The following is a 22,469-nucleotide window of genomic DNA, read 5'->3' on the forward strand; positions in this document are numbered from 1 at the left end:
TTTTTTTTTTTTTTTTTTTTGGTCTTTTCTAGGGCCACACCCATGGCATATGGAGGTTCTCAGGCTAGGGGTCTAATTGGAGCTGTAGCTGCTGGCCTACTAACAGCCACAGCAACTTGAGATCCGAGCTACATCTGCAACCTACACCACAGCTCATGGCAACGCTGGATCCTTAACCCACCAAGCGAGGCCAGGGGTCAAACTCTCCACCTCATGGTTCCTAGTCAGGTTCATCAACCACTGAGCCATGACGGAACTCCAAATTGGCAAATATTTTTAATCCCTTATTCTGGACTATATTCTTTTCTGCAGTTTGTGCTTTATAGTCAAGCCTCTCTGTAAACAAAATCTTAAATGAAATTTTAAAAACTCCCCTGATTCATCCATCTTTCTCTTTTCATTCCCATTCTACCTTACCTCAGTGAAACTGTGCCTCCACTGCCTCTCTCAGTGAAAGGATGAAACGATGGCTTCTAACTGGTCAGAGCCACCTTTACCGTGGACTCTGAAACATCTGATGACAGACATTCCCTTACTGAGACCTCTTGTTTCTCAGGATCTCCTGATCCTCCTTCTCCCACACAAGTTCTCATTCTCAGTCCCCTTTGCCGGCTCCTCTAACTCTCCCTGCTACTAAATGCTGGTGGCCCTCTCTTCTCTTCAATAGGCCACAGTGAGAATGTGATCAGCACAGAAACAATCCCATCCATTTCTACAGCCCCAATATCATGCATATAGAAATGACTATAACCTATATTTCCAATTTTTAACTTTTTTTCCAAATTTCCAACTACCCACTGGATATCTCCAGCTGGAGGTCCTCAGACATAGCACTTAATACGTATGACACTAAAATCATCCCCTTTTTCACAAACTGGCTCCTCCTCTGGGTTTCCTCTGGGTTAGTGAATGGCACTACACTCCACTCAGTTACCAACTCAAAACCTGGCAGTCTCCACAGATCCCTCTCTCTCCTTCACTCCCCAAATCCAGTCAGTCACTAAATCTTTTTATTCTGTCTTTCGATATCCCTCATATTCGTCCACTCCTTGCCACACCGCCCACTCTCCTATCACTGCCCTCAGCTGAGACTTCATCTGGACTCGCTTAGACAATGATGGCAGTTTTCTCAGCTCTCTGCTCTGCCTCTTTCCTCTTCAATTCCATTTTCTACACAGCTTCCAAAATGATCTTTCTTAATTGCATACTTTGTTCCCTTTTTAAAACACTTAAATGGTTCCCTATGCTTTCAGAATAAAGTCCAAATTCCTTGTGCAGAATCCTTTATGTCATGGACTCTTTTTAGGTTCATTCTCTTGTATTCCTGTGGTTCAACCTTCGCCTACAACCAAACTCATAACCTTCCTTAAACTCGCTGCAATTCCATATGGTCCTTCACCTTGGCCCATGCTAACTTCTGTCTGCTGGTTGTCATCTTGGGGAACAACCAGTCACCTGCCAAGAACCAGGGTGGAGTTCACTTGCTCCATGCAGCCTTCAGGAATCCCACTGCCCATAGAGACAGTGGGAGCTCCTACGCACTCATTAGACTCTTTCATGTACTTGTCACACTTCAGAGTGGCTGCCTGCTTGAGCACCTGTCTTCCAAGATAATCTGTGGGATCTTTGGGGGAAGGCACCCTGCCTTACTCATCTTTGTATCTCTATCACCCACACAAGGACTGACACCAAAGAGGCATTCAGTAAACATGGGAAAGAACAAATAAATAAATGTATCATGGTCGTCAGGGGGCCTAAGTGCAGCAGGCCCTCTTGTGTGTAAAAAGCTATTGCATCCTGCTAGAACTGTATAAGAAAACAGAGTATGCTGACCCATTCTGATAGCCCGGGGGCTCTCCTAGGGTGAGCTTTAGGACTGAACTTCAGGGGCCTTTTTTCACTGCTCAGGGGCCCCTTTTGTTTATTTGTTGGGTCTTGGTCAAATTTCCATTACAGCTGTATAAGAGCTGAGATCTGAATATGCACCCTAAGCTTGGCAATTCACTTTGAGTTCTGCCTTTTGCTTTCTATCATCAACTAGAGTGTGCAAGGGTCACCCTAAGCCCTTGTTCAAGATCAAAACTAAATCACACCACACAAGTGAGTGGGGGAGAGCGAGGTAGAGGCCAGTTAGCCCCAGTCGCCTCCCTGACTCCTTCCTGGTGACATTTGTTGCCTCTGGGCCCTACTCAGTCCCCCTCTGTCTCTGGTGGGTCTTAGCTCAGGGCCCAAAATGATTATTTTCTGCTGATAAGAAGGAGGGTAAAGAGGGCACATCCCTGATCTCCTTGATCTCGAAGGAAGACACTTACGCAGACCCATGGGTGTTTGAGAGCCTGGTCAGCTGTGATACGCTTTGCGGGGTTTATAGTCAGCATCTGGTTGATCAAGTTCTTGGCTTCAGGAGTCACCGTGTCCCACTCTGGTGATGGGAACTAAGAAGCAGGAAGAGGGGAAAGAGGGATGTGAAAGCTGTGAGACTCACATCCTCCGTAACTGGGATACTCGCTGCTACCTAAAGCTGCCTGGCAGGGAGTGGGACGAGCCCCGGGGTACTCAAGGACCTGGGTCAACTTAAAGACCGGGAAAAGAAAACACAACAATCATGATTAGAACGCCAGACTCCAATACCTTCCAGTTCAACCCCATCTCTCTACTAGGAGGAAAATACACAGTGGCTCAACGCTCTGCTCAAAGCTCCACGACAGTGGAGGGAGCCGCCAGACTTCTGGTCCCTAGTCATGCACCACACCATAGGGCCACACTGTTCTCTGCAAATAACAGACCAAAGGGATTCAGTGGATGTCGTGATTTTACAGCTACCAAAAGTGGCTGTGCAAAAAAGTTGCTCCCTGGGACAGGTGGTGGCAAGAAGGGAGACCTAGGAGTTCCCACTGTGGTGCAATGGGATCGGCAGCATATCTGGAGCCCTGGGACGCATATCTGGAGCCCTGGGATGCAGATTCAATCCCTGGCCCAGCAGAGTGGGTTAGGGATCCAATGCTGCTGCAGCTGTGGGGTAGGTCACAACTGCAGCTCGATCCGATCCCTGGCCCAGGAACTCCATATGCCGCAGGGCGGCAAAAAACAAAAACAAAAACCAAAAGAAAACCACAAAGGAGACCTATATGCCCATCCCTGGGTCCTCAAAGTCCCCTGACACTCCCTGTACCCTATGGACAGAGTCAGAGGAGCGGGAACAAACTGGTCCTTACGTCATAGGCTCCAGCCTTGATCTGTTGATACAGCTTATGCTGATCCTCATCCCAAAAGGGAGGGTAGCCCACCAGGAGGATATACAGGATGACCCCTATAAGACAGAACACAGGTCACTGCAGTCGATCACCAGCTTTGCTGAGGAACTAAAAAAAGCCACACAGGGCTCAGAGCCACCCAGAAAGTCAAGGGCCATACCAGAGGGAGAAGTGGATGCCAGTCAATAATGCTGGGCCACCAGCACCCCCTGCTATGTACTTCATTCCCCATGTCACAAAGCCACATTAGGGATTTCTTTAGGCACAACCCACCCTCTCAGGCACGGGCAAATCCCTCTTCAAGAAGAATGCAACACCATCTAGGAAGCACTTGGGAAGGAGGGTATCCCGGGGCACTAGAGCAAACACCGTAGTTTCACATCCACCAGACACTCCTGGGACCCGCAAGGAAGAGCAATGCCTCTTTCTTGCCATCGCTGGAAGACGAGGGCTCTTAACACCAAAAAGCTGAGCATGTGGAATGGGCTTACCGCAGGCCCAGATATCCACAGGTTTTCCATAGGGATCTTTCCTCAAGACCTCAGGGGACAAGTAACCTGGGGTGCCAGCAAAACCTGTAGCGGAAGAGAGAGCGGAGGCACACTGAACCCACTTTCTCTCTCATTAAATCCACGTCAGTGATTTCCCCCAAGTCCTTTCTCACTTCTGCTGCTTTTGCTACATAAGCTCTCGGTCTGTGGGTAGCAGGAGATGACGGGCCGGGCTTCTTGCAGTGCCCAGAATCTAAATCAGAGGGCAAGTCTCCGTGTGTCTACCAGCAACTCCCATCCTCTCCAGAGGCAGCAAGAACGCAGTGCTGACAGCAGCTAGATTCACTGTACTGAGTCACGTAGGGCCAGGGGGGGCTCTGCACCCTCCCCTCCTCCAGTCTCTGGGGAGGCCAGGACCATTAAGGGTCTGGCTTCTAGTTCTCAAAGAGGAAGGCAGATCAGGAAGAGGAGGAAGGGCGGGGGCCGCATTCCAGGAAGACAGGGTCACTCTTACCAAACCAAGCCTGTTGCTCTCCCTGTACTTCGATGGCTAGGCCAAAATCAGCTAGCTTGACGGCGGCACCCTTGCATTTACTCGCCAGCAGCAGGTTCTCAGGCTGTATAAGGAAGAGAGAGAACCCTGTGAGGCACCCACGCCGCAGCCCATAGGGAGCCTAATTTGGGCCCTGGCAATACTACCGCCTGGCACCAGGTGGCGCCAAGGCTTCACAAGCAAGAGGCAAAAGGGAACCTGGGTCGTACCTTCAGGTCCCGGTGGACGATGTCATGCTGGTGGATGTGGTTAACACTCTCCAGAATCTGATGTATACAGTGGCTGGAAAAGAAGAGGAAAGGACAGTGCAAGGTGAAACCATCCTTGACCACATGCTGTGGACCAAAGCACTGAACTCTAGGTCACAGATTCACAGAGAATCACTGAATGAGAAACTAGAACCTTGGACTTTGGATACCATCTGTTCAAACTATTTTACAGAAGAAGAAACCAAGGCCCAAGCTGATTAAGTGGTTTGTCCAGGGTCTCCTACTAGATAATAGCAGTGGACAGCCTAGAAGAGGGTTCAGCATGCCTCCTTAGAATGTAAAGGCCCAACATATCATTTGTTTCCAAGAAACTGGGGGACACCTCAGGCTACTGAGAAAGAGACCATCCAACCCCTTCCTTCTTTCTCTTTGACCTTCTCTGTTCTTAGAGAAGAGGCCTGTGGTAGCACCTTAGGAAGGACAGTCCAACTAAGCCTAATTGTTTTGGGGGTGGGTATAAAAATCATCTATTTAAGCATTTATCAGGTACTTATAGGCTTTGTGCTGGGGACATCAGCTATAAAAATGACCCAGTGTCTGGCCTAAAGCTTACCATCCAGCAGGGGAGATAAAATGAGGACACAGGTCCTATCAAGAGTCAATGTACTTAAGGGGGTTCCAACAGGCACCTGAGGAACATTTCTGATAACAATTTTGCAAACAAAAAGATAAATTAACCTAAAGTCACATTTAGCTGCTGATTCTTCCTTTTTTTTTTTTTTTTTTTTTGGTCTTTTTAGGGCTACGCCCACAGCATATGGAAGTTTCCAGGCTAGGGGTCAAATTGGAGCTGTAGCTGCCGGCCTATGCCAAAGCCACAGCCACGCAGGATCCAGGCTGCATCTGCAACCTACACCACAGCTCACGGCAATGCCAGATCCTTAACCCACTGAGCGAGGCCAGGGAGCGAACCTGCATCCTCATGGATGCTAGTCAGATTCATTTCCACTGAGCCACAATGGGAACTCCCTAGCTGCTGATTCTTCAATCAGGCTGTCCACCTTCCAAACCATCCTGTCACACTTGCAGGCAAACTCCTGGAGGGGTGTGCTGGCAGTCTAGAATACTAGTGAGAACTAGGGGACAATTCTGGCCCCCAGGGCAATTCGGGTAATGCCTGGAGACACTGCTGGTTATCACTACTGAGAGGAAGGGTGCAACCGGTATCAAGCAGGTAGAGGCCAGGGATGCTTCTAAACCTACAATGCACAGGTGGGGCACTCACAACAAAAATTTATCTGGCCCCAAGTGTAAGTAGTGCTGAGACTGAGGAGCCTCGGCCTGAGGAACAGAGCCGGTTCTACCAAGTGTGTGGAGTGGGTGCTGGGCTGGTGACCTGGACTTATTACTCCTTCTCTCTAAAATCTGATGCTAGGGCTTCCACAAGAGCCAAGAGGTCTTGCTGGGCTCCTAAAGGCTGAGGTTTGGGCCTCTCTATAGGACATGGCCCAGGAACAGGGCAAAGAGACTTTAAGACTGAGCTGAAGAGGCGAGTCTCCACAGAAATGTATAATTAGAACAGAGCCAAGCTAGCAGGGAGAGCCTTCTGGCCAAAAATGGCAAAAGTGCGAACTGTCCCAGCAGAGCCAGGCCAAGCCCACTGGTACAGTCACCCGCCCCGGCTCTCCCTCCTCCCCGCCAGGCTCCCTGCACTATCACCGCCTCTTCCCGCCCCAGAGCCTGGTCCTCCCCTGCTGGCACTGGAATTCATCTCCCACTTGAGAATTTTTCCCGAGGCTGAAGCATCTGAAGTTGATCAGCAAACATTGGCCTCTCAGGGTTGAGAAATCTGTGAGGAAGCTGTGCTCCCCCACCCTGCGAGCGGCCAGAGCTGCCACATCTGCCTGAGAAGCTGCAGGCAGGAGAGACCAAGATCAGGTTGTAAGGACATCACCCTTGGAGAAAACTCGGGCCCGGGGGAGGAGCCGAGGAGGGAAAGGCAGCCCAAACAAGCGCCCAAGAGCTGTGGAGTGGGAGGAATTCTGCTGTGTCACATGAAGGAGCTGCCAGGGCCTCCTGGAGGACTGGGGGCTGAGGGGTGTGGCCAAGGAATGGTCCTCCAGCCTGAGAGGCCCCGAATGGAGGCTGGTCATGGTGGTCAAGACACAAGGTGATACAGGCTGAAATCTCCCAGAAAGGTTCCTGGTTGGATTATTAACCCAGATGTTTCTACTCCTTCGAGACATGGTTTGTCCAAAGAGAGAAGTGGGGCTAGGGAGGGCCCTTGGGCATACTTATGAGTATGCACTGGTGCAGAGAAAAGGTATTTCTGGTGTGCGAGGGTAAAGGAGATCTGTAAGAGCTTTGTAAAAAAATCGGTCTGGGAATGCTGCATTTTAATTTCTAATATTGCCCACAGAACGGAGCCTGAGTCCAGCTCTACACAGTCTTTGTCCAGATAAGAGCCCTTCTAATCTCCCTGAAGACTATTCAAATAGGCACAATGCCTGGTCCCTTGAGGTAGTCAAGTTGCCACTTAAACCACAGGCCCCTCTTCTCACCTGGCATCAGCTTCACTGTAGTACTCTCTGGCCACAATGTCTTCAAACAGCTCCCCGCCAGTAACACTGCAACCAACAAAGAGGGTTAGAGGAGGCAGGTCAGGTGGCCGAACCCAGCATCCAACAGGTAACAGGACATCCTCTAGAACAGCTTTCAGAGAACTCTCAACACCACATGCATTTCATCTGAGAGCCCAGAACATACTCCAGCCTCAATGATGTAGAGCTTCTCCTTGGGACAACATGGATCCACCCTTTCTCTCGCACTTTTCTGTTCCTGTAACCTATAGATTAGTTGATACTCTGATAGAGATGAATACACAGGCATCTACGAGAAAATAATCGACCCACTCAAACAGTCATCATTTTTTTTGAGACCGGTATGAATGCTAAGATACAGCTGCCCAAGAAGGACAGACCTACTACTGAAGCTGAAGAATAATGAGACCAAGGACACAGAGACCCAACCCTGAAAATACCGGAGGGGCATTTCCAGGAGGTGAAGAGCCACCTTTAAGATATTAAACCACAACCAAAGTGGAGGAGAGACCAATGGGAGCCCAGTTTACAACTAAAAAAAGGTACCTTCATTTTCCCGAATTTTTACGGTCATGCAAAGAGCTAATACATTCTATTTCTCTACTAAGGACAACACACCAAGAAACAAGAAAAAAGCAACTGCACAAGGTGTGCTGCTGAACGGAAATGCAAGAGCAATGCCAACCCGGGGTTCAGAGCCCTGGGGAGATTCTGAGTGAGCAATGAGACCCTGGGCAACCTGCCCATTACCAGAGGAAGTTCAAAATCAAACTCCTCTCCTCGGGCAAAGGAGAGGGACCCTCGGCAGAGGCTGAAGACCCAGTTTTGGCCTTTTTTCCAAGCCTTTCTCTTGAGCCAGCTGGAGGGAAAGGCCCCCACACCCTCAAAAAGCGGCACTTACAGGTCAAACACGAGGTAGTGAAACCCTTCTTCAGAAATACTGTCATGGAGGCGTACTGCAAGAGAGGAGATGGGGACAGAGATTAACAGAGAGAAAACTTGGAAATGCTACTCCTCTCTTCCGCAGCCATCCCAGCCCTGCCCCATCCTGGCAGCCCCACAGGCTCTCTCCTGAAGCAGCAGCCCTGAGAGGGGGGCTGCACATCCAGCACCCCTTGCCCAGGGTGACACAGCCATGGAGCTGACCCCAGGTCTAGCACTCCAGTTACCACCTCAGACTGCCTCAGATATAGGCGAGAGACAGAAGCTTTGGGGCTAAGAAGTAAGACAAGACGGAGCAAAGCAAGAACTTTCTTCCCAGAGTGGCTGGTCCCAGAGAAAGTGGTCCTGGGATATGATGTGTGAGGGTGCAACACAGAGCGAGAAGCACCCAGGGACACAGACTGTAGGGGGACAGAGATGGACAAGAGGGGAGAGCCGGAGGGCCTGGAGGAGATGGGAACAGAAGAATCAAGGGGAGGGGAAGAAGCAGGAAGGGCAGAGCCCAGCAGGAAGGCGCGTGGAGTGAGGGTGACGGATGGTGAGCATGGGAGGCAACACACAGATTCAGGCGACAACAACAATAACCATTTATTAAGGGCTTATTACGTGCTAGGCCTTGTGTTAGGCTCTCTGTGCACATTACTTAGGTTACAAGCATTGACTGAGAGCCTACTGTATGCTGGACCCTATGGTAGATGCTGGGATTTAGGAGGGACACAGGGCCTGCCTTCAAGGAATCTATTACTCCTGATGACCACTCCCGTGTCATGAGGACACCGGAGGCTCAAAGACATACAGTATCTTGCCAAGGGCCAAAGATGTGGTGGGTCCAGACATGAACTCAGCTCTTCCTGACTCCAGATATGTGTCTATACCATTGTTTCGTATAAGAAAGGTGGAGTAGCCCACACACCCAGGCAGCAAAACAATAGAGCCTGGAGGCAGAAACCACTCACAAATGTGCCTATGACAGCACAGAGTAGACCAAGCGAACTCACCAACTGCAAGAAAAGGCCAGCGAGCAGGATCCCTCCCCACTCCTGGGCTCCAGAGCACTTGGGCCAGCACCCAACCTAATGTCTTCTGAGGTCTCCTCTCCAAGCTTCTGCCTACAAAGCCATCTACCTCTGGGTTAATGCCACCCCCTGAACAACATTCTAATGTAAATGCAACTTTGCTCTGGCCCAGCATCCCCACTGCTCCCGTCCCTCCCCTCACTTGCACTCTCTTGATGGGGAACCTATGTTCCAAAGGCTCCTCTGATCGACCTTTACTCCAACCCTTGGCAGTGCCAGGAGCACCTCACAGAACACTTCAGGAATGGCCTGACATCAAACCAATCAGAGAAGTTCTTTGATACAGAGAAAACACCATGTCTTGTCCATGTTGGGCCCAAGGAGCTCAAACAACAGCTGCCAGTGTCAGGGCATTTCATCAGGGCTGAGGCACTTCCCTACATCCCCTTCCCACCAAAGCCGAGTCAGCCGAATGTAAAATACAGGCACTCAGCCATCACTAAAGCCTCGTGGTTTTCCTCACTTGACAAATGAGGACTCAGGCCTGCCGGGGCTAGACCAGGGCCTGACAACTGTTTACGCTTCATACTGCCGACCTTATTAGCTCTGATCTAGTTACTCAACCCCCAAATTCCACCTGAACTCAGTATTTCTGCAATTTACCAATGGGATAGAAGGCAGCTGGTACTTCTAAAATCCCTCCTCCTCAAATGATTCTTTCCTGTATTTGGGCAAACAAGCTCACACTTCTCTAGGCCTGTGGGGGACAGGAGGAAGTTACAGCCAGACTCCTGCCTCCCTCCCACCCTAACTGACCCAGCCATGCTCTGGGGAGATCCCCCAAAGCCCTGCCACCCTCCCTCCTTGCTTGTGCTTTTCCAGCCGGAGTCAGTGTCTCATGCTGAGTCCGGCTACAGCTGCTGCTCCCTAGCTTCCAAAAGGACTTTCCATTTAATTAAAAATTTGCTATTAAAAAGCATTAAAGTGTGTAATACAAATAATCCCCAGGAAATCAGCTGTCCCAGAAGCTAAAGACCAGCTTCATTAAGGAGGTGACTAACAGCAGCAGGATGGTGCACTAACGACCCGCAGCAGGTAAGATGACACTAATAGCCACACCCAGGGGAGTCCTGCCACCCCAGGACCTCTCCTGCCTCTCCACGACCCCTGCCCCCAAGCCCAACCGCCAGCCCAGCACAGCAGGGCTGAGAACAGGGCAAAAAGGGCAGGTACCCATGCCCACGCAAGGAGTCACTGGCACTTGCCCTTCTCCAGGATGGCCACACACAGAGCCCAGGTGAGAGGAAGCCCGGATGGGAGCAGCAAAGAAGACTGACTAATCCTGCCCTGCCAACCCAGCCCAGACAGTGGCTTTGATGTGCTCCTCAGCAAGGCACCGCCAAGACAAGGAGGGACAGGTGTGGAGGGCTCCATCTCTGAGCGAGACTGCTATTCCTCCCCACCACCCCACCCCGTTTGGGGAGAAAATTAACAGGAAACTGAGAACAAGAGGAGAAGCTTGACTGCATCACTCTAAGTGCCAAATTAGCAGATTCTTGATAATAATAATCCAAATTATAATACCTTAGTTGAGCTGTTTCAATGTGCTGGGCACGATGCCAAGTGCTTTACACATGTTATTTGATTGAACCCTCACATTAACTCTGTGGGGTGGGTACTCTTATTACCTCCATCTAACAGAAGAGGAAACTGAGGCTCCACAAGAAACTCACTCAAGGCAATACTCAGTGGCAGGGCTGAGACTTGAAGCCAAAGCAAACTGACATCAAGATCCCTGATACTGCAGAACTGCCTGCGAGGGAGTCACTTTCTCCATCCTCTTAGGCAAAGGAGCTCCAACCTGTCCCCACTAGTCCCGGCCTTTCTGATTTGCTCAACAATGTCCGCTTGGCACCTTCCTTGGAGCAGGCGTGGCTGTACATGCCACGGACACGGCCGTGAAGAAGGGAAACCTGGCCCTGCCACCACACAGCTTCCAGGGAATAGGAAGACGGGCTTTAAAGCAGCCTTTACACAAATATGGAACCAAGCATGACTGTGCTAAAGGGTATTGGTGAGAAGTAAAGGGTGTTAAGGATGTGTGGAAGAAAATTATCCAAAACCCAGCCCATTCCACAGTCATGAGAGGGTACGAAGGCCAAGGAGGGCCAGGCCAAGTCTGCAGACAGGAAGATCTGGGAAAAGGAGTAGAAAGCATTTACTGTGTTATAGTGATAAACCTAATTACTGTGCTTTACAAACTGTGGAAGGAAGAGGAGACCAGAAAATACCCTAAATACTTCATGTCTCATACCTTCAAGTACTGACAAAGCCACAACCCAAATTTTGTGGTTACTTCCAATTCTTTAAAAACCACCCAACAATATGCCACATTTTAACTAACAAACTTTGGTCCAAAAAAGCATTGAAAAAGCATCACTGTTTGAGTCCACAGAAATAACACAGTGGGAGGGAGGTCCTGTTGTCCCGGGGGCTGGTGTGGGATGAGGGCTGCCCTCCAGAGGCAGGTGGGCAGGGATGTGGGAGCTGCTCAGTCACGACCCAGTGCTTCCTTCCTTTTCTTTGCAACGGTTCTTGCTGTTCTTCGTATTAGCTGTAAGGGCCCTGGGCCGAGGTAGAAGGCAGCCTGGCTTGAATAACTTGTGAACAGAGTTGGAGCTGGCGGGGGGTCTAGGAGGGATCACTTCTGGGAGCTGGATCTCCATTTTCAACACCTCTGTTGATTTCCTAAGCCTCCTCTGCTTGCCGTGTACCCTCTCAAAACGACTCCACAAAGAGGCAGAGATGACAAAACACAGGCACAGGTGGGTGAAATCATGAGCTAGAGGTCATAGCTACCTGGCAAATCCCAGATTCACACCTGGAGGACTTGACACCAAAGCCACAGACCTTTGCTCTTCCATGTGTGTTTTACAGACCAGCAGCCTGAGCATCCCCTGGAGACATGAGGAAGCTCAGGTCCACCCGAGACCTACTGAATCAGAATCTGAATTTTAACACGATCCCTAGGTGATTCATGAGCACATGAAAGTTTGAGAAGCACTGCTCTAAACCACAATGCTAGACTGTGATCGAAACTGCTGGGGCAGCTCAGCACGAAGGAAGAGAGAGTCTATTCATTAGAGGAATTTAGAGCAGGGAGCACGCAGATCACAGGTAGAAGACACTCCATTCAGACTTTAGACGATTAGCGCTACTGCCGTTTTCCTCCTCTCAACTCCACACCTCTGGCCACTCTCCCAGGGTTGTTTTAGGTTCTGCAGGGTGCCTTATAACCAACAGCGTTTTTTTTTTTTTTTTAATAGACTCATTTTAAAGACCAATTTTGGGTTCATAGCAAAACTGAGAGAAAATATGGAGAGCTCCCACGGACTCCCTGTCCCCGCACTCCCCCACTATCAACAGCCCCACTAGAGCAGCACATTTGTTACAACCGATGAACCTACACTGACGCATCATTATCACTTGGAGCCCATGGTCTGCATTAGGGTTCATTCTTGCAGCAGGCTTTCAACTCCCGGGACAGACTATCTCTTAGGGAAAAAAAATGGGGATGGCTGGCTCCTTGTACCAAACACTCTTCTGAATTCAAGTGTCTCTGAGTCTGACAATAACCAGAGGCTGACCATGTGATCTCTGCTCTCAGCTTCCTCAATTCTGCACGTCTCTTGGGCTGGTCCACTTGTAGCCCTGCGGGATGGAGTTAGAGGCTAGAGCCAAAAGGGCCACAGCTCTGAAGGACAGAGCCATGGGGAGAGGAGAGGAATACTGAATTAGGGGGACAAAACTGCCTCCTCTTCTGCCTCAAAACAGGTCAGGATCCATGGCAACCCCTGCCTCCTGGACCCGAAGCTCCCTGACATCTCCAGGAGCCCTGGTTCCCACCGGAAGCCAGACAGTCTGGCCAGCCTGCTCTCCTAGGACACAGTCCTGACTCACCCCTCCCTCTCCCTGCCCTTGACCCCAGAGTAGGGCCTTGGACCAACACCCCTCAGAATCTGGGAGCAGTCATGAAATGGATGCACAGTTCTAGGCAGTCAGATGCTGACAGAGGGAGGGCGCCCAGCCTGGCCTTCCCTGGGTCTTGCTGCCTTCCTCACAGAGCACATGGCAGGGGTGGATGGTCCGTCCATCTGCCTTAACTGTGAGCTGGGGGCATGTGGTTAAAAAAGCAGGAGGGGGCGCTACCAAACCAAGTCAAGTCTAAAAGGTCAAAAAGTATGCATCTAATTTCTAAAAAAACATCAAAAGAAGGCTAGGACATTTTTCAGCGAGAATCCCAATTTGGTACTTCCTGGATGATTCTCAGGTGTCTTCATCCCACACTGACCCTTCTGTAGCCAAACATGTCTGTGTCTCAGTAATGCAGATGTGTTTCTGCTTCCTACCTCATCTACTCCACCCATTGTCCTCCTCCCTCCAGGAGGACAATTCATCATTGCTCTATGAGTTAGTCACGTGGCACATAAGAAAACCAAGTTACTGTCCTCAGACCCTGAGACCTGGGCCTGGACCACCAAAATGCTTCTGTGCTCATGGATGGCTTTAATCAGCCGTATGCTTTTTCCTCCTCCTGTTCTGGAACTGTCAGGTTCAGAGGCCACAAGCTCCCAAATCCTACAGGGACCAGGTAGGCAGCAAAACATGAGATAACAGAAGGACAATAGCCAGTGGGCTAAGGAGGCAGCCATTGCCCAGCCCCAGTCGATTTTGGCCAAGTACGAACGTGGGCTCAGCAGAGCCAAGCCTCCTGATTCGAAAGATTGGGAAATAGAATTTTTTTCAAAATGTGAAATCTTGTATTTAAATACTGGCAAATAATAAAAATATTTTTAAACCACTGAGCCAGCCAAACAAAACATGCCTGAATTTGTGACTGCTGTTTTAGCTGTTCCTCTCCATCATTTCGCTCCTACCCAAGGCAACACTATGGCCCCCACCATGCTGTCTTCAGGTGAGGGTCTAACTTCAGAGCTCCAGTAGTTCAAAGCCAGGACTCGTGGGCTGAGGAGTGCTGGCTCCATGGAACAGACAGCATCAGGCAGAGCTGAGCACCAGCCATGCCAATCTGCTTCGGGTGTAATCCAAGCTGCTGATTGCCATCTATAAAGCCCTGCATGGTTGGAGTTCTGGTTACCTCAGAGCTCCTCTCCCCTTGGGCTGGATACGACCTCAGCTCTCCTACGCAAGAGCTCGTGGTAAGCATTCTAGCCTGAGCTCTGGGAAGCCAGAGGCCGAGAAACCCTGCAGGAAGCTTCAAGCTTCAGCAAATCACCTCACAGCCCTGGCCACCAACTGAGCAGAGCAGGTGGCTGCTGGGGCACCATGGGAGCCCTGATGCTGAGGCCATGCCTGAGGAGCACGGAAACATGTGATGGTCAGAGCTTTCAGGGAAAACCTAGGTGATGCTCCCTGCTCTGCTCTGCCTCAAGTTAAGGCCGGGGTTTCTGCTCAGACTCTGCAGCCAGCTCAGTTTCTGCCCCTTCCTCGAGAAGCACCGAATTGGGGCCAACGCTTTTGGCAAAGACAACTTCAGCTGAACAATGTAAAACTGAGCCGGAGTGGGTTGTGGCAGGCAAACCTCCTCAGGCTTTAGAACAACCAACAATGTGCTCTTGTCCCCCGAGTCAGGGTGGGAGCAGGGAGAAATCCTCTTAATTTTTTCTCCTTCTCCGTCCGAGTGGCTCCTGCCATCCCTTCTCCAGAGAAGCCAGGCGGGTGGGCAGCTTGCTTTCCTGGCTCCGGGGAATAAAAACGGGAGCGCCATGGAAACCCCAGAGTGTGCACGACATTGCAACAGGAACAAAACTCTTTCAAGTCCAGAGACAAAATCCGGACCCTTTATGATGGCCGTGGAAGGCCCCTGGTGAGGGCTGCTGGCAGGCTACTAGCCCAGAGCCTCACACGCCGAGGACCTGGACCTCAGCCCAAAGACAGAAGGAGAGGGGGAGAAAGGGAGCCTGAAACAATTCTGACACCTCACATCCACAGGGATGGAGGCGCTCAGGTCTCTGAACTAGAATGCCCCAGAATTCCGGGCAAGGCATAGCTGCTACCCTGCTCAGGCAAAAAAGACACCCAGCGAAGGCCTGCGGACAGAAGTGGTTCCTGACACAAAAACATCAGATCTCTGGTCTCTCCACCTTCTACAAAATGTCCAAGAAATACTCTCTATAAGGGCACTTACCAATGTTTGGATGTTTCAAAAGTCGGCATATCCGGGCCTCACGTTCTAGTTTCTGGTGATCTAAAAGCAGAGAGAAAACAAAAGCCATTAAACTTCCATTCTGTTTGTGGCCACCTGGCTATTCATATGGCTTCAATTCTTAGGCACCCTTTTGACAATTTTCTGAATTAATGCAGCAAATCACGGCAATCTTGAAGACAGGTATTATGACCACCTTTTCCTGATGAAGAAGTGCCTTAAGAAAGCTTTCCAAGCTAGTGACTGCCAGAGCCAGGATGTGAATCCAGGTCTTCAACTAAAACGCTGGTGCTCTTTTCATCATAGCAGAGATTTCACTGGACCAGGGTGTCCAGAATCACTTCCTCGTTGGAAATACTACTAATAATAGCTAAGTTTTACTGAATACCTGCTACATGATCAGACACTGTACTAGGAGTTTTGCATATATTCTCTAATTTAGTCTACACGGCAACACGGAAACATAATGAAGCTGACCATGAAAATGATGATTTGAAAAATAATAACACTAGCTAACATTTATTGAGAGCTTACTTCTGCACCAGGCAAATACATCTTTTAATTTAGTCTCATAATAATGCTATGAGGTTGGTACTACTGACACCCATTTTGCAGAAATCCTGCTTCTCCCAGGATCCTCCTGGCCACCCACTGCTGGGAGCTCTGATCTTTCAGCACTCAGGCCCTAGGGTTACTCTGCTTTGACAAAATGACCAGAATCCAAAAGCATCCAAATCTAAGCAAGGTGCCTTGGTCAATTCCTTCTACAGGAAGGCAGCGCTCTAGGAAGCAGAAAGAGAGGCTGGTTCAACCCAAAGCAAGGTGGCCTAGAAGCCCTCCCCACCTCTCCATCTCTACTTGCTGGGATCCTGTCAAAGTCACCTCCTTCACAACATCTTCTCTGTTCCTCCCAGTAGATGTGACTTTTCCCCGCATGACCTGTCCCCATCTCCCACAGCACCCCTTATAATTCTCATCACACGTTAAATCAGTTGTCTTTCAGTCACAAGCACTTCAAAGGGTGGGACCTCTCTACCTGGTGCTTCCTAGAGCTCCTTCCATATCAGAGGCTTAATAATGGTTCGTCAATAACAATGACACTAGTAATAAAAACTACTATTTACTAAGCATTCACTATCTGCCAGGCAGAGGCATGGATCATCTTATTTCATCGTTGCAGAAACCCTGTGAAGTGGGGGAATCTGTTTAGCTTCATTACATTACAAAGAAGGAAACTGAGGCTTGAAAGTTTCAAATAACCTGCTCAGAGGTCACACAGATAGGCAGTGGATGCAGGTGGTCTGAACCTAGGGCCCTCTTTCTCCATCACTAGGCTATGATGACAGGATAAAGATAAGTGAGAGCATCGAGTGAAGGCTCCAGGCTTTAGGGGGCATAGTCCAGTTCACCCCAACTTCTCCAGGCCGGGGCAGGCACCTTCCCATCCATACCCACCAAGCGACTCCTGCCTGCCTTGGTAGGGGCTTCTGTCAATCCCACCTCTACCTAAATAGCCAAGAGCCTGTATAAGCCTCCCCTGACCCCCACAACCCTCACAATCATCCTCCCAAGTAGGTACATTGACTGCTCCCATTTCACAGATGGTAAAACAGGCCCAGAGAAGTTAAATAACTTGCCTGAGGTCCTACAGTAGGAAGGGGATAGAACTGAGATTTCAAGCCCAGACCTGTCTGAGGTAATGTACAGATTACAGACTAGAAGGAATTCATATTTATTATTTCGCCAACCACCACCACCACCACCCTCAGCTTTGTCCTCAACCTTCCCTCTAGGGATGGCTCTGCTTTGTGGAAGAAGGAGGTGGGGACTGGCAGAGATTAGTTCCTGCTGCCCAGCTAATCCATCCCAGCTGCCCAAAGATCTGGGTCAGGCCTTCCTCTCCATCCTCAGGTTCGGTATGACCACTAAATGGGGTGCAGCCAGGAGAACCTCAGTTAATCCCACCACACTGCCTGGGATCCCTCCGTCAGGGACCTTCAGAAGGTAGGGTGGTTGAGGAAGCAGCACTCACCCTGCCTGGGGGCAGGGAGGCTTGCTTCTCCCAGACCTGGATGGAGGATGTCACGGCCAGCCCACCTTCCTTCCCACCCCTCGACATGGGATGGAAATACCAAACTGGCCACCCCAAAGCTGAAGACTCTCCAGCCCTCTCCCTAACCACCCTCCAAGCCACAACCCTCGGGCCTGGCTGCCCAGGCAGGTGCAGGAGAACTGCATCTTGCGGAGGTGGCAGCTGAGGGGAAGGCCCAGAAGATTAATGTTTATCTCCTCCCTTAAGTCTCTTACTGGCTAATGGTTACAATTCCACAACAGCAACAGCACTAAAAATAAGGGTGCTCTGGCTTTATCAGTGACTCAGAGTAGGAAGAGAAGAGACACAGATTCACACTCCCAGCTCCTCGAAGGAGCTGCCCAGGGTCCAGAGGACCCTTGGTAGTCACTAGTTTGCCCCAAACTCCAAGGAGTAGAGCCCCATTTTCTGGGTAAGGCCTGTGTCTTCTCTGAACTTCAGGCTGCACCTTGGCCCTTGCTCTGATCCTTAGTCATGGGGTCTGGCCATTGACACATCAGTTTTGGAGTCAGACAGCCCCAGACTGAGTTCCAGAGCTGTCACACTCGGTGAGTTATTAAATCATCTGAGCCTCATTCATTCATTCGCAACTATTTATTGGGGCGTACTATGTGACAGGCACCCTCCTAATGCTGGAGATGTGGCTGTGAACGAAACAGACAGAACTCCCCACCCTCACAGAGCTAATGTTCTAGTGGGGCTGGGTCAGGGGAGGGACAGACAGTGAGTACCAACTGGACAGCGCATTAGAGGTCGTGGCAAGTGCAATGGAGAAAAATAAAACAGGGAAGGGGGAGAGTGACCACTTAAACAGGTGGCCAGGGAGGCTTCAGCAAGGAGGTGACCTTTGATTAGAACCAGAAGGAAGGGAGAGTGAGCCAGGCACATATCTGGGAAAAGAGTTTCCCCACTTCTAAAATGGAGGTGGCGACAACTGTGGATTCAGTGATGTATCTGGGTAAATGCTCAGCACAGGGCCTGACAGAGGGAGAGCCTCCCTTCCAAGGGCCTGGTGATGAGACGGACAAGGCCTCCCAGGCTGCGCTTGTGGCCATGGCCATCACTAGAGACACCGAGAGAGTCATTCCCATCCTCCCTCAGCCTAAGCAGGGCACACCAACTGAGCCCTTGGACCTGGCTCCGTTGCGGCCTCCCTGGGGTGGGGGTGTTCCTCCCACTTGGGTAAGGCCCACCCTAGTCTACCACCGGCACGTAAAGGTTACCAAAGGGGCTCCTCAGAGAGAGGACAGCCCAGGAAGTGCCACTGCCCATGGGATCCCTCATCCTCCTCGTCCTCTGCCTTGCTGGCTGGGGTGCCCTGCCATCCCGAAGCTCTGCTCAATGAGCCGTGCGGCTTTTGCCTACCACTCTCTCCCTGCCTCCTCACTCCTCACGAAGCTGGCCAGCTGTTGGCCACCCCAGTCTCTCCAGCTGTTGTCTCCTGTCCGTTTCCCCTACACTTCCTGTCCTGTTGTCCCCTCCAGGGCTGCTCCACACCTGGGAAAAAGCAGAGGGCTCCACCCCAGCAGCAGCGGTGTTCCAGGAACAAGTAAGGTTTGCAGAGCCCTTTTTCCAGCTGCAAATCTGTCCTGTAAATTCGGCACCCCCAGTCCCCAAAGGAGTGAGGCCACTGAACTGGCTGGTCCACAGTGGTAAGTCCAGGCATCCCAAGGTGATAACATGCCAGCCCATGCTCCTGTCATAAAGGAGCAGCTTCAACACCCGTCCTTCCAGCGACCAATGAGCTCACTGTTCCCAGGGAGGAGCCTAGACCTTCCAAGGCTGACCCTCTTCCCATCTACCTTTCAACTGGGCTCGACCCCACCCCCTCACACAGCCCAGCCCCCCCTTCCTGTTTGACAAGAGCCACTTCCCGCTTTTGCACAGGGCCACTTCCTGCCTGCCTGTGTGCTACTGCCATGGAGAGACCTAGCCCTGCCGGCCTTCAGCCCAGCTCCAACCACAGCCCTCTGCAAGGTTTTCCCCCTCAAGAGCAGAGGCAGCAAGAGGATCAGAAAGCAAAAGTGATCATTATAAAGGTCCCGCTTCAGGCCTTCCTAATAGCCCACCAGAGCCAGGCCCTGGGACACAAGGATCCCTGGAGCCCTCGCCTCTTTCACCTTCTGCCCAAGTGCCTCAAGACTTGGTCTAGGGCACCACAAAGGCCAAATACCTAAACTGAAAGGAAGGGCAGCAAGGGGTGACCAGATACAGAAAAGAGGAAGTGGACAGTGAGGAGATAGTATGTAGCAGAGGGGAGGCAGAGCCCTAGAAACACCTCTCCCCCAGGACCCAGGGAGAAACCTACTCCAAATTTATGTTCCTTTAACAACAGGATCAAGGCCGGCAGGGTGGGCCAGATTCGCCACAGCCCTGCCAAGACACGCTGGCCAGTTTAGTGACATCTCCCTAAAACCAAAAACGCCATCAGGGCTTCAATGAAGATCCAGCTGCCACCTAAACATACAACCCTTTGTCAGTGGGAAAGGGTGCAGAGTCCTACTAGAGATTGTCAAGTTCTAATTTCAATGACACCCTTGACTTTTCAAAGGGTATTTCAAAGGTCTGTGCCTGTGGCTGCAGGATGGACTGGGAAAAGCTTCCCACAGCTCCACTGAGTTCAGATGCTTGATCTGGGTGTCTCCTCTTGCTGCCCTTCTGAGTGGCCCCTTCCGCCCCCCTGTCCCACGAGGCATTGCTCTGAGGAGCAGAGACAAGGGCAGCACAGGGATTTGGTGTCATAATCCGCATTCCCCAGCTGCTTATAAACAGCCCCTGGCCTTGGGCACTGACCAGTGGGAATCTCAAGCCACAATCCCACTGACCTCACCCTGACACTGTGATGCCACATCCGCTCCTCTCTGAATCTCACTCCAAAGGTGCAAAGTTCCCAATTAAGAGCAAAGTCCATGCATTATGTAAGAGCAGGGGCCATGGCTTCTAATTCCTTCACACCCACACACCCAGGGACTAGCTGAGGGTTGTGAAGATAGCAGGACAGGGCCTAAAACGTGCTCACATGAACCTCCAAGGCTCTGTCCTTTAACCTGGTGTCCTCCCCTTGTCTTTGTCCTAACTCGAGCAGTTTTAACTGGGTGACACAAAGACCCGAGCCTTACTTTGGTCTTTATATCTTAGGACAAGAGAAGCTTTAACTAAGGAGGAAAAGGAGGGAGGCACCAAGAAGTGCCCCATAATGAAAGTCTCCAAGTCAGCTTGGACAGAGAAAATCCCCATGGGGTCACTGGCAAGCCCCAAGAAGGCAAGGTTCTGCCTTTGGACACTCTGGATACTCTGAAGGGCCAGAACAGGGTCAGCTGCTGAGTTCTCCATGCCCCCGGCAGGGCTCTGGGTGCCTGCAGCCTTTGCCCACTGTTTTGGTGACATTTCCTTCATGGTAACCAGCCCCAAGTAAAACATCCCAGGAAGCAGCCCCTAAAAATAGCTCCTCCCAGGGCAGCAGCTAGCAGGGGGAGGGGAAAGAGAGGGAGGAGAAAAGAGGGGAGCAGATGGGAAGCTGCTGCTGCTGCTGATAGGGCCCAGGAAGTAGAGGTGGTGTTGGGGGGAAGTGGCTGGAAATATCCCCACCAGAGAGCAGTCTCTACCCACAGAGCTGGGTACAGACGAGAATGAGACCTAGCCAGCAGAAAGGAGAGATCTGCCTCACTGGGCTTAGAGTGGAGAGGTGTGGGGGTGATGCATCAGGATTCATCACAGGAACGAGATGTCCAGAATCTGTATTTTAAAGAGAAGAGCCAGAGTTCCCATCGTGGCTCAGTGGTTAACGAATCTGACTAGGAACCATGAGGTTGCGGGTTCGATCCCTGGCCTTGCTCAGTGGGTTAAAGATCTGGCTTTGCTGTGAGCTGTGGGGTAGGTTGCAGACGTGGCTCGGATCCCGCATTGCCGTGGCTCTGGCGTAGGCCATTGGCTACAGCTCCGATTAGACCCCTAGCCTGGGAACCTCCATATGCCGCGGGAGCAGCCCAAAAAATGGCAAAAAAGACAAATTAATTAATTAATTAATTAATTAAATAAAGAGAAGAGCCAAGGGGTGAGTGAGGACCACGAAGCTTAAGGATGCTGGGATGTGAGCACTGGCATCCATTGGTAAATCAATGGAATGCCTGCAGTTCAAAACAAACCAGCCAACTTTGAGTCTTAGTTTCCCCAATGGCTCTGTCTGGCCATGGGCAGAAGACAAAGGGCCTCTGCCGAGAGGCACTCAAGAGGTGCAAAGTGCCCATCTTTTCCTGTCACCACCCTTTCGGCACCCATGGGATCAGGACCTTTGTCAGCCTGCCAAGGCTGTCCAGAAAGCTGCAAGCACAGAAACAGGGGCAGAAGCCCATCACACCCACTCCTCCCCTTCCCATTCTCCAGCCTCAGCAGAGAAAGGGGTCAGCCACTCACCTCTAGAGTTTCAGCACAGCCTCAAAGCTTGGAGCACAGCTCCTGACAGGGGACTAGAGCAAGCAGCAGGAAGAAAACAGGGACTTCTCCTACAGGAAGGGGCCACCTTCCAACCTCCAACCTCACCCTACGATGCCAGCACCCAAAGTTACTCTGGAAAGGGGTGGGAGAGGAGGGGGACAGGCCAGTGCTGTATGAGCTAAGTTTCACAGCTCACAGCATGACTGTAGGATGAAACCGGCCCTTGGCACAGAGAAGGGACCTCCAGGCTGCCTCCTCATCCACTCAGGAGGAAGAGTCAGAGGAGCTCAGTCACTTATACACAGGATGCCCCTTTCTCTGTCAACAGATACGGGTCTGCTTTACCCTCAGGAAAAAAGCACAGTTCTGTACCTAACTTCCAATGTCTCCTCAGGTCCCAGAGTCCCACTGTTCCAGTGCTACACAAATTTCTCTGCCTGTTCCTCCTCCCTCATTGCTGCATCACCCTCCCTTCTCATCACCTAGACCCTGAACAGGAAAGTCTCATTCGGAAATACCACAGGGGACACAAATGTCATGGGGGCTGCTCAGGCCAACACTAAGGGGGCGGAGACTTTCAGCTGGCACCACCCAGGGGGATCCTATTTCAATCCCCAGGGCCAGCTGGACCCAGAAAGGGACAGCCTTTGCC

The 22,469-nt window shown here is 51.0% G+C and overlaps 1 protein-coding gene across 40 annotated transcripts in view; it reads right to left on the reverse strand.

The window, feature by feature from the left end:
- Nucleotides 1-22,469, reverse strand: part of CAMK2G (calcium/calmodulin dependent protein kinase II gamma) — a 57,441-nt gene that overhangs the window by 29,032 nt on the left and 5,940 nt on the right. For 27 of the 40 annotated variants that reach the window (XR_014825722.1, XR_014825719.1, XR_014825715.1 and 24 more), the window contains 8 exon segments: nucleotides 15,274-15,333; nucleotides 8,009-8,063; nucleotides 7,069-7,134; nucleotides 4,508-4,580; nucleotides 4,260-4,362; nucleotides 3,746-3,829; nucleotides 3,216-3,310; nucleotides 2,313-2,435 (listed from right to left, as the gene is read on the reverse strand). Coding sequence is in view for 29 of the 40 variants with exons in the window: in XM_005671088.4 (XP_005671145.1) it covers nucleotides 2,313-2,435; nucleotides 3,216-3,310; nucleotides 3,746-3,829; nucleotides 4,260-4,362; nucleotides 4,508-4,580; nucleotides 7,069-7,134; nucleotides 8,009-8,063; nucleotides 15,274-15,333 (659 nt within the window). In the remaining 11 variants the exon portion in view is untranslated. 40 annotated transcript variants of the gene reach the window in all.

The sequence above is a fragment of the Sus scrofa genome, chromosome 14 (genome assembly GCF_054392235.1).
Source record: "Sus scrofa isolate SSC_HxYL_T2T_F1_AM1 chromosome 14, Sscrofa_HxYL_maternal_Yorkshire_Landrace_v2.0, whole genome shotgun sequence".
In the NCBI taxonomy this organism is placed as follows: Eukaryota; Metazoa; Chordata; class Mammalia; order Artiodactyla; family Suidae; genus Sus; species Sus scrofa.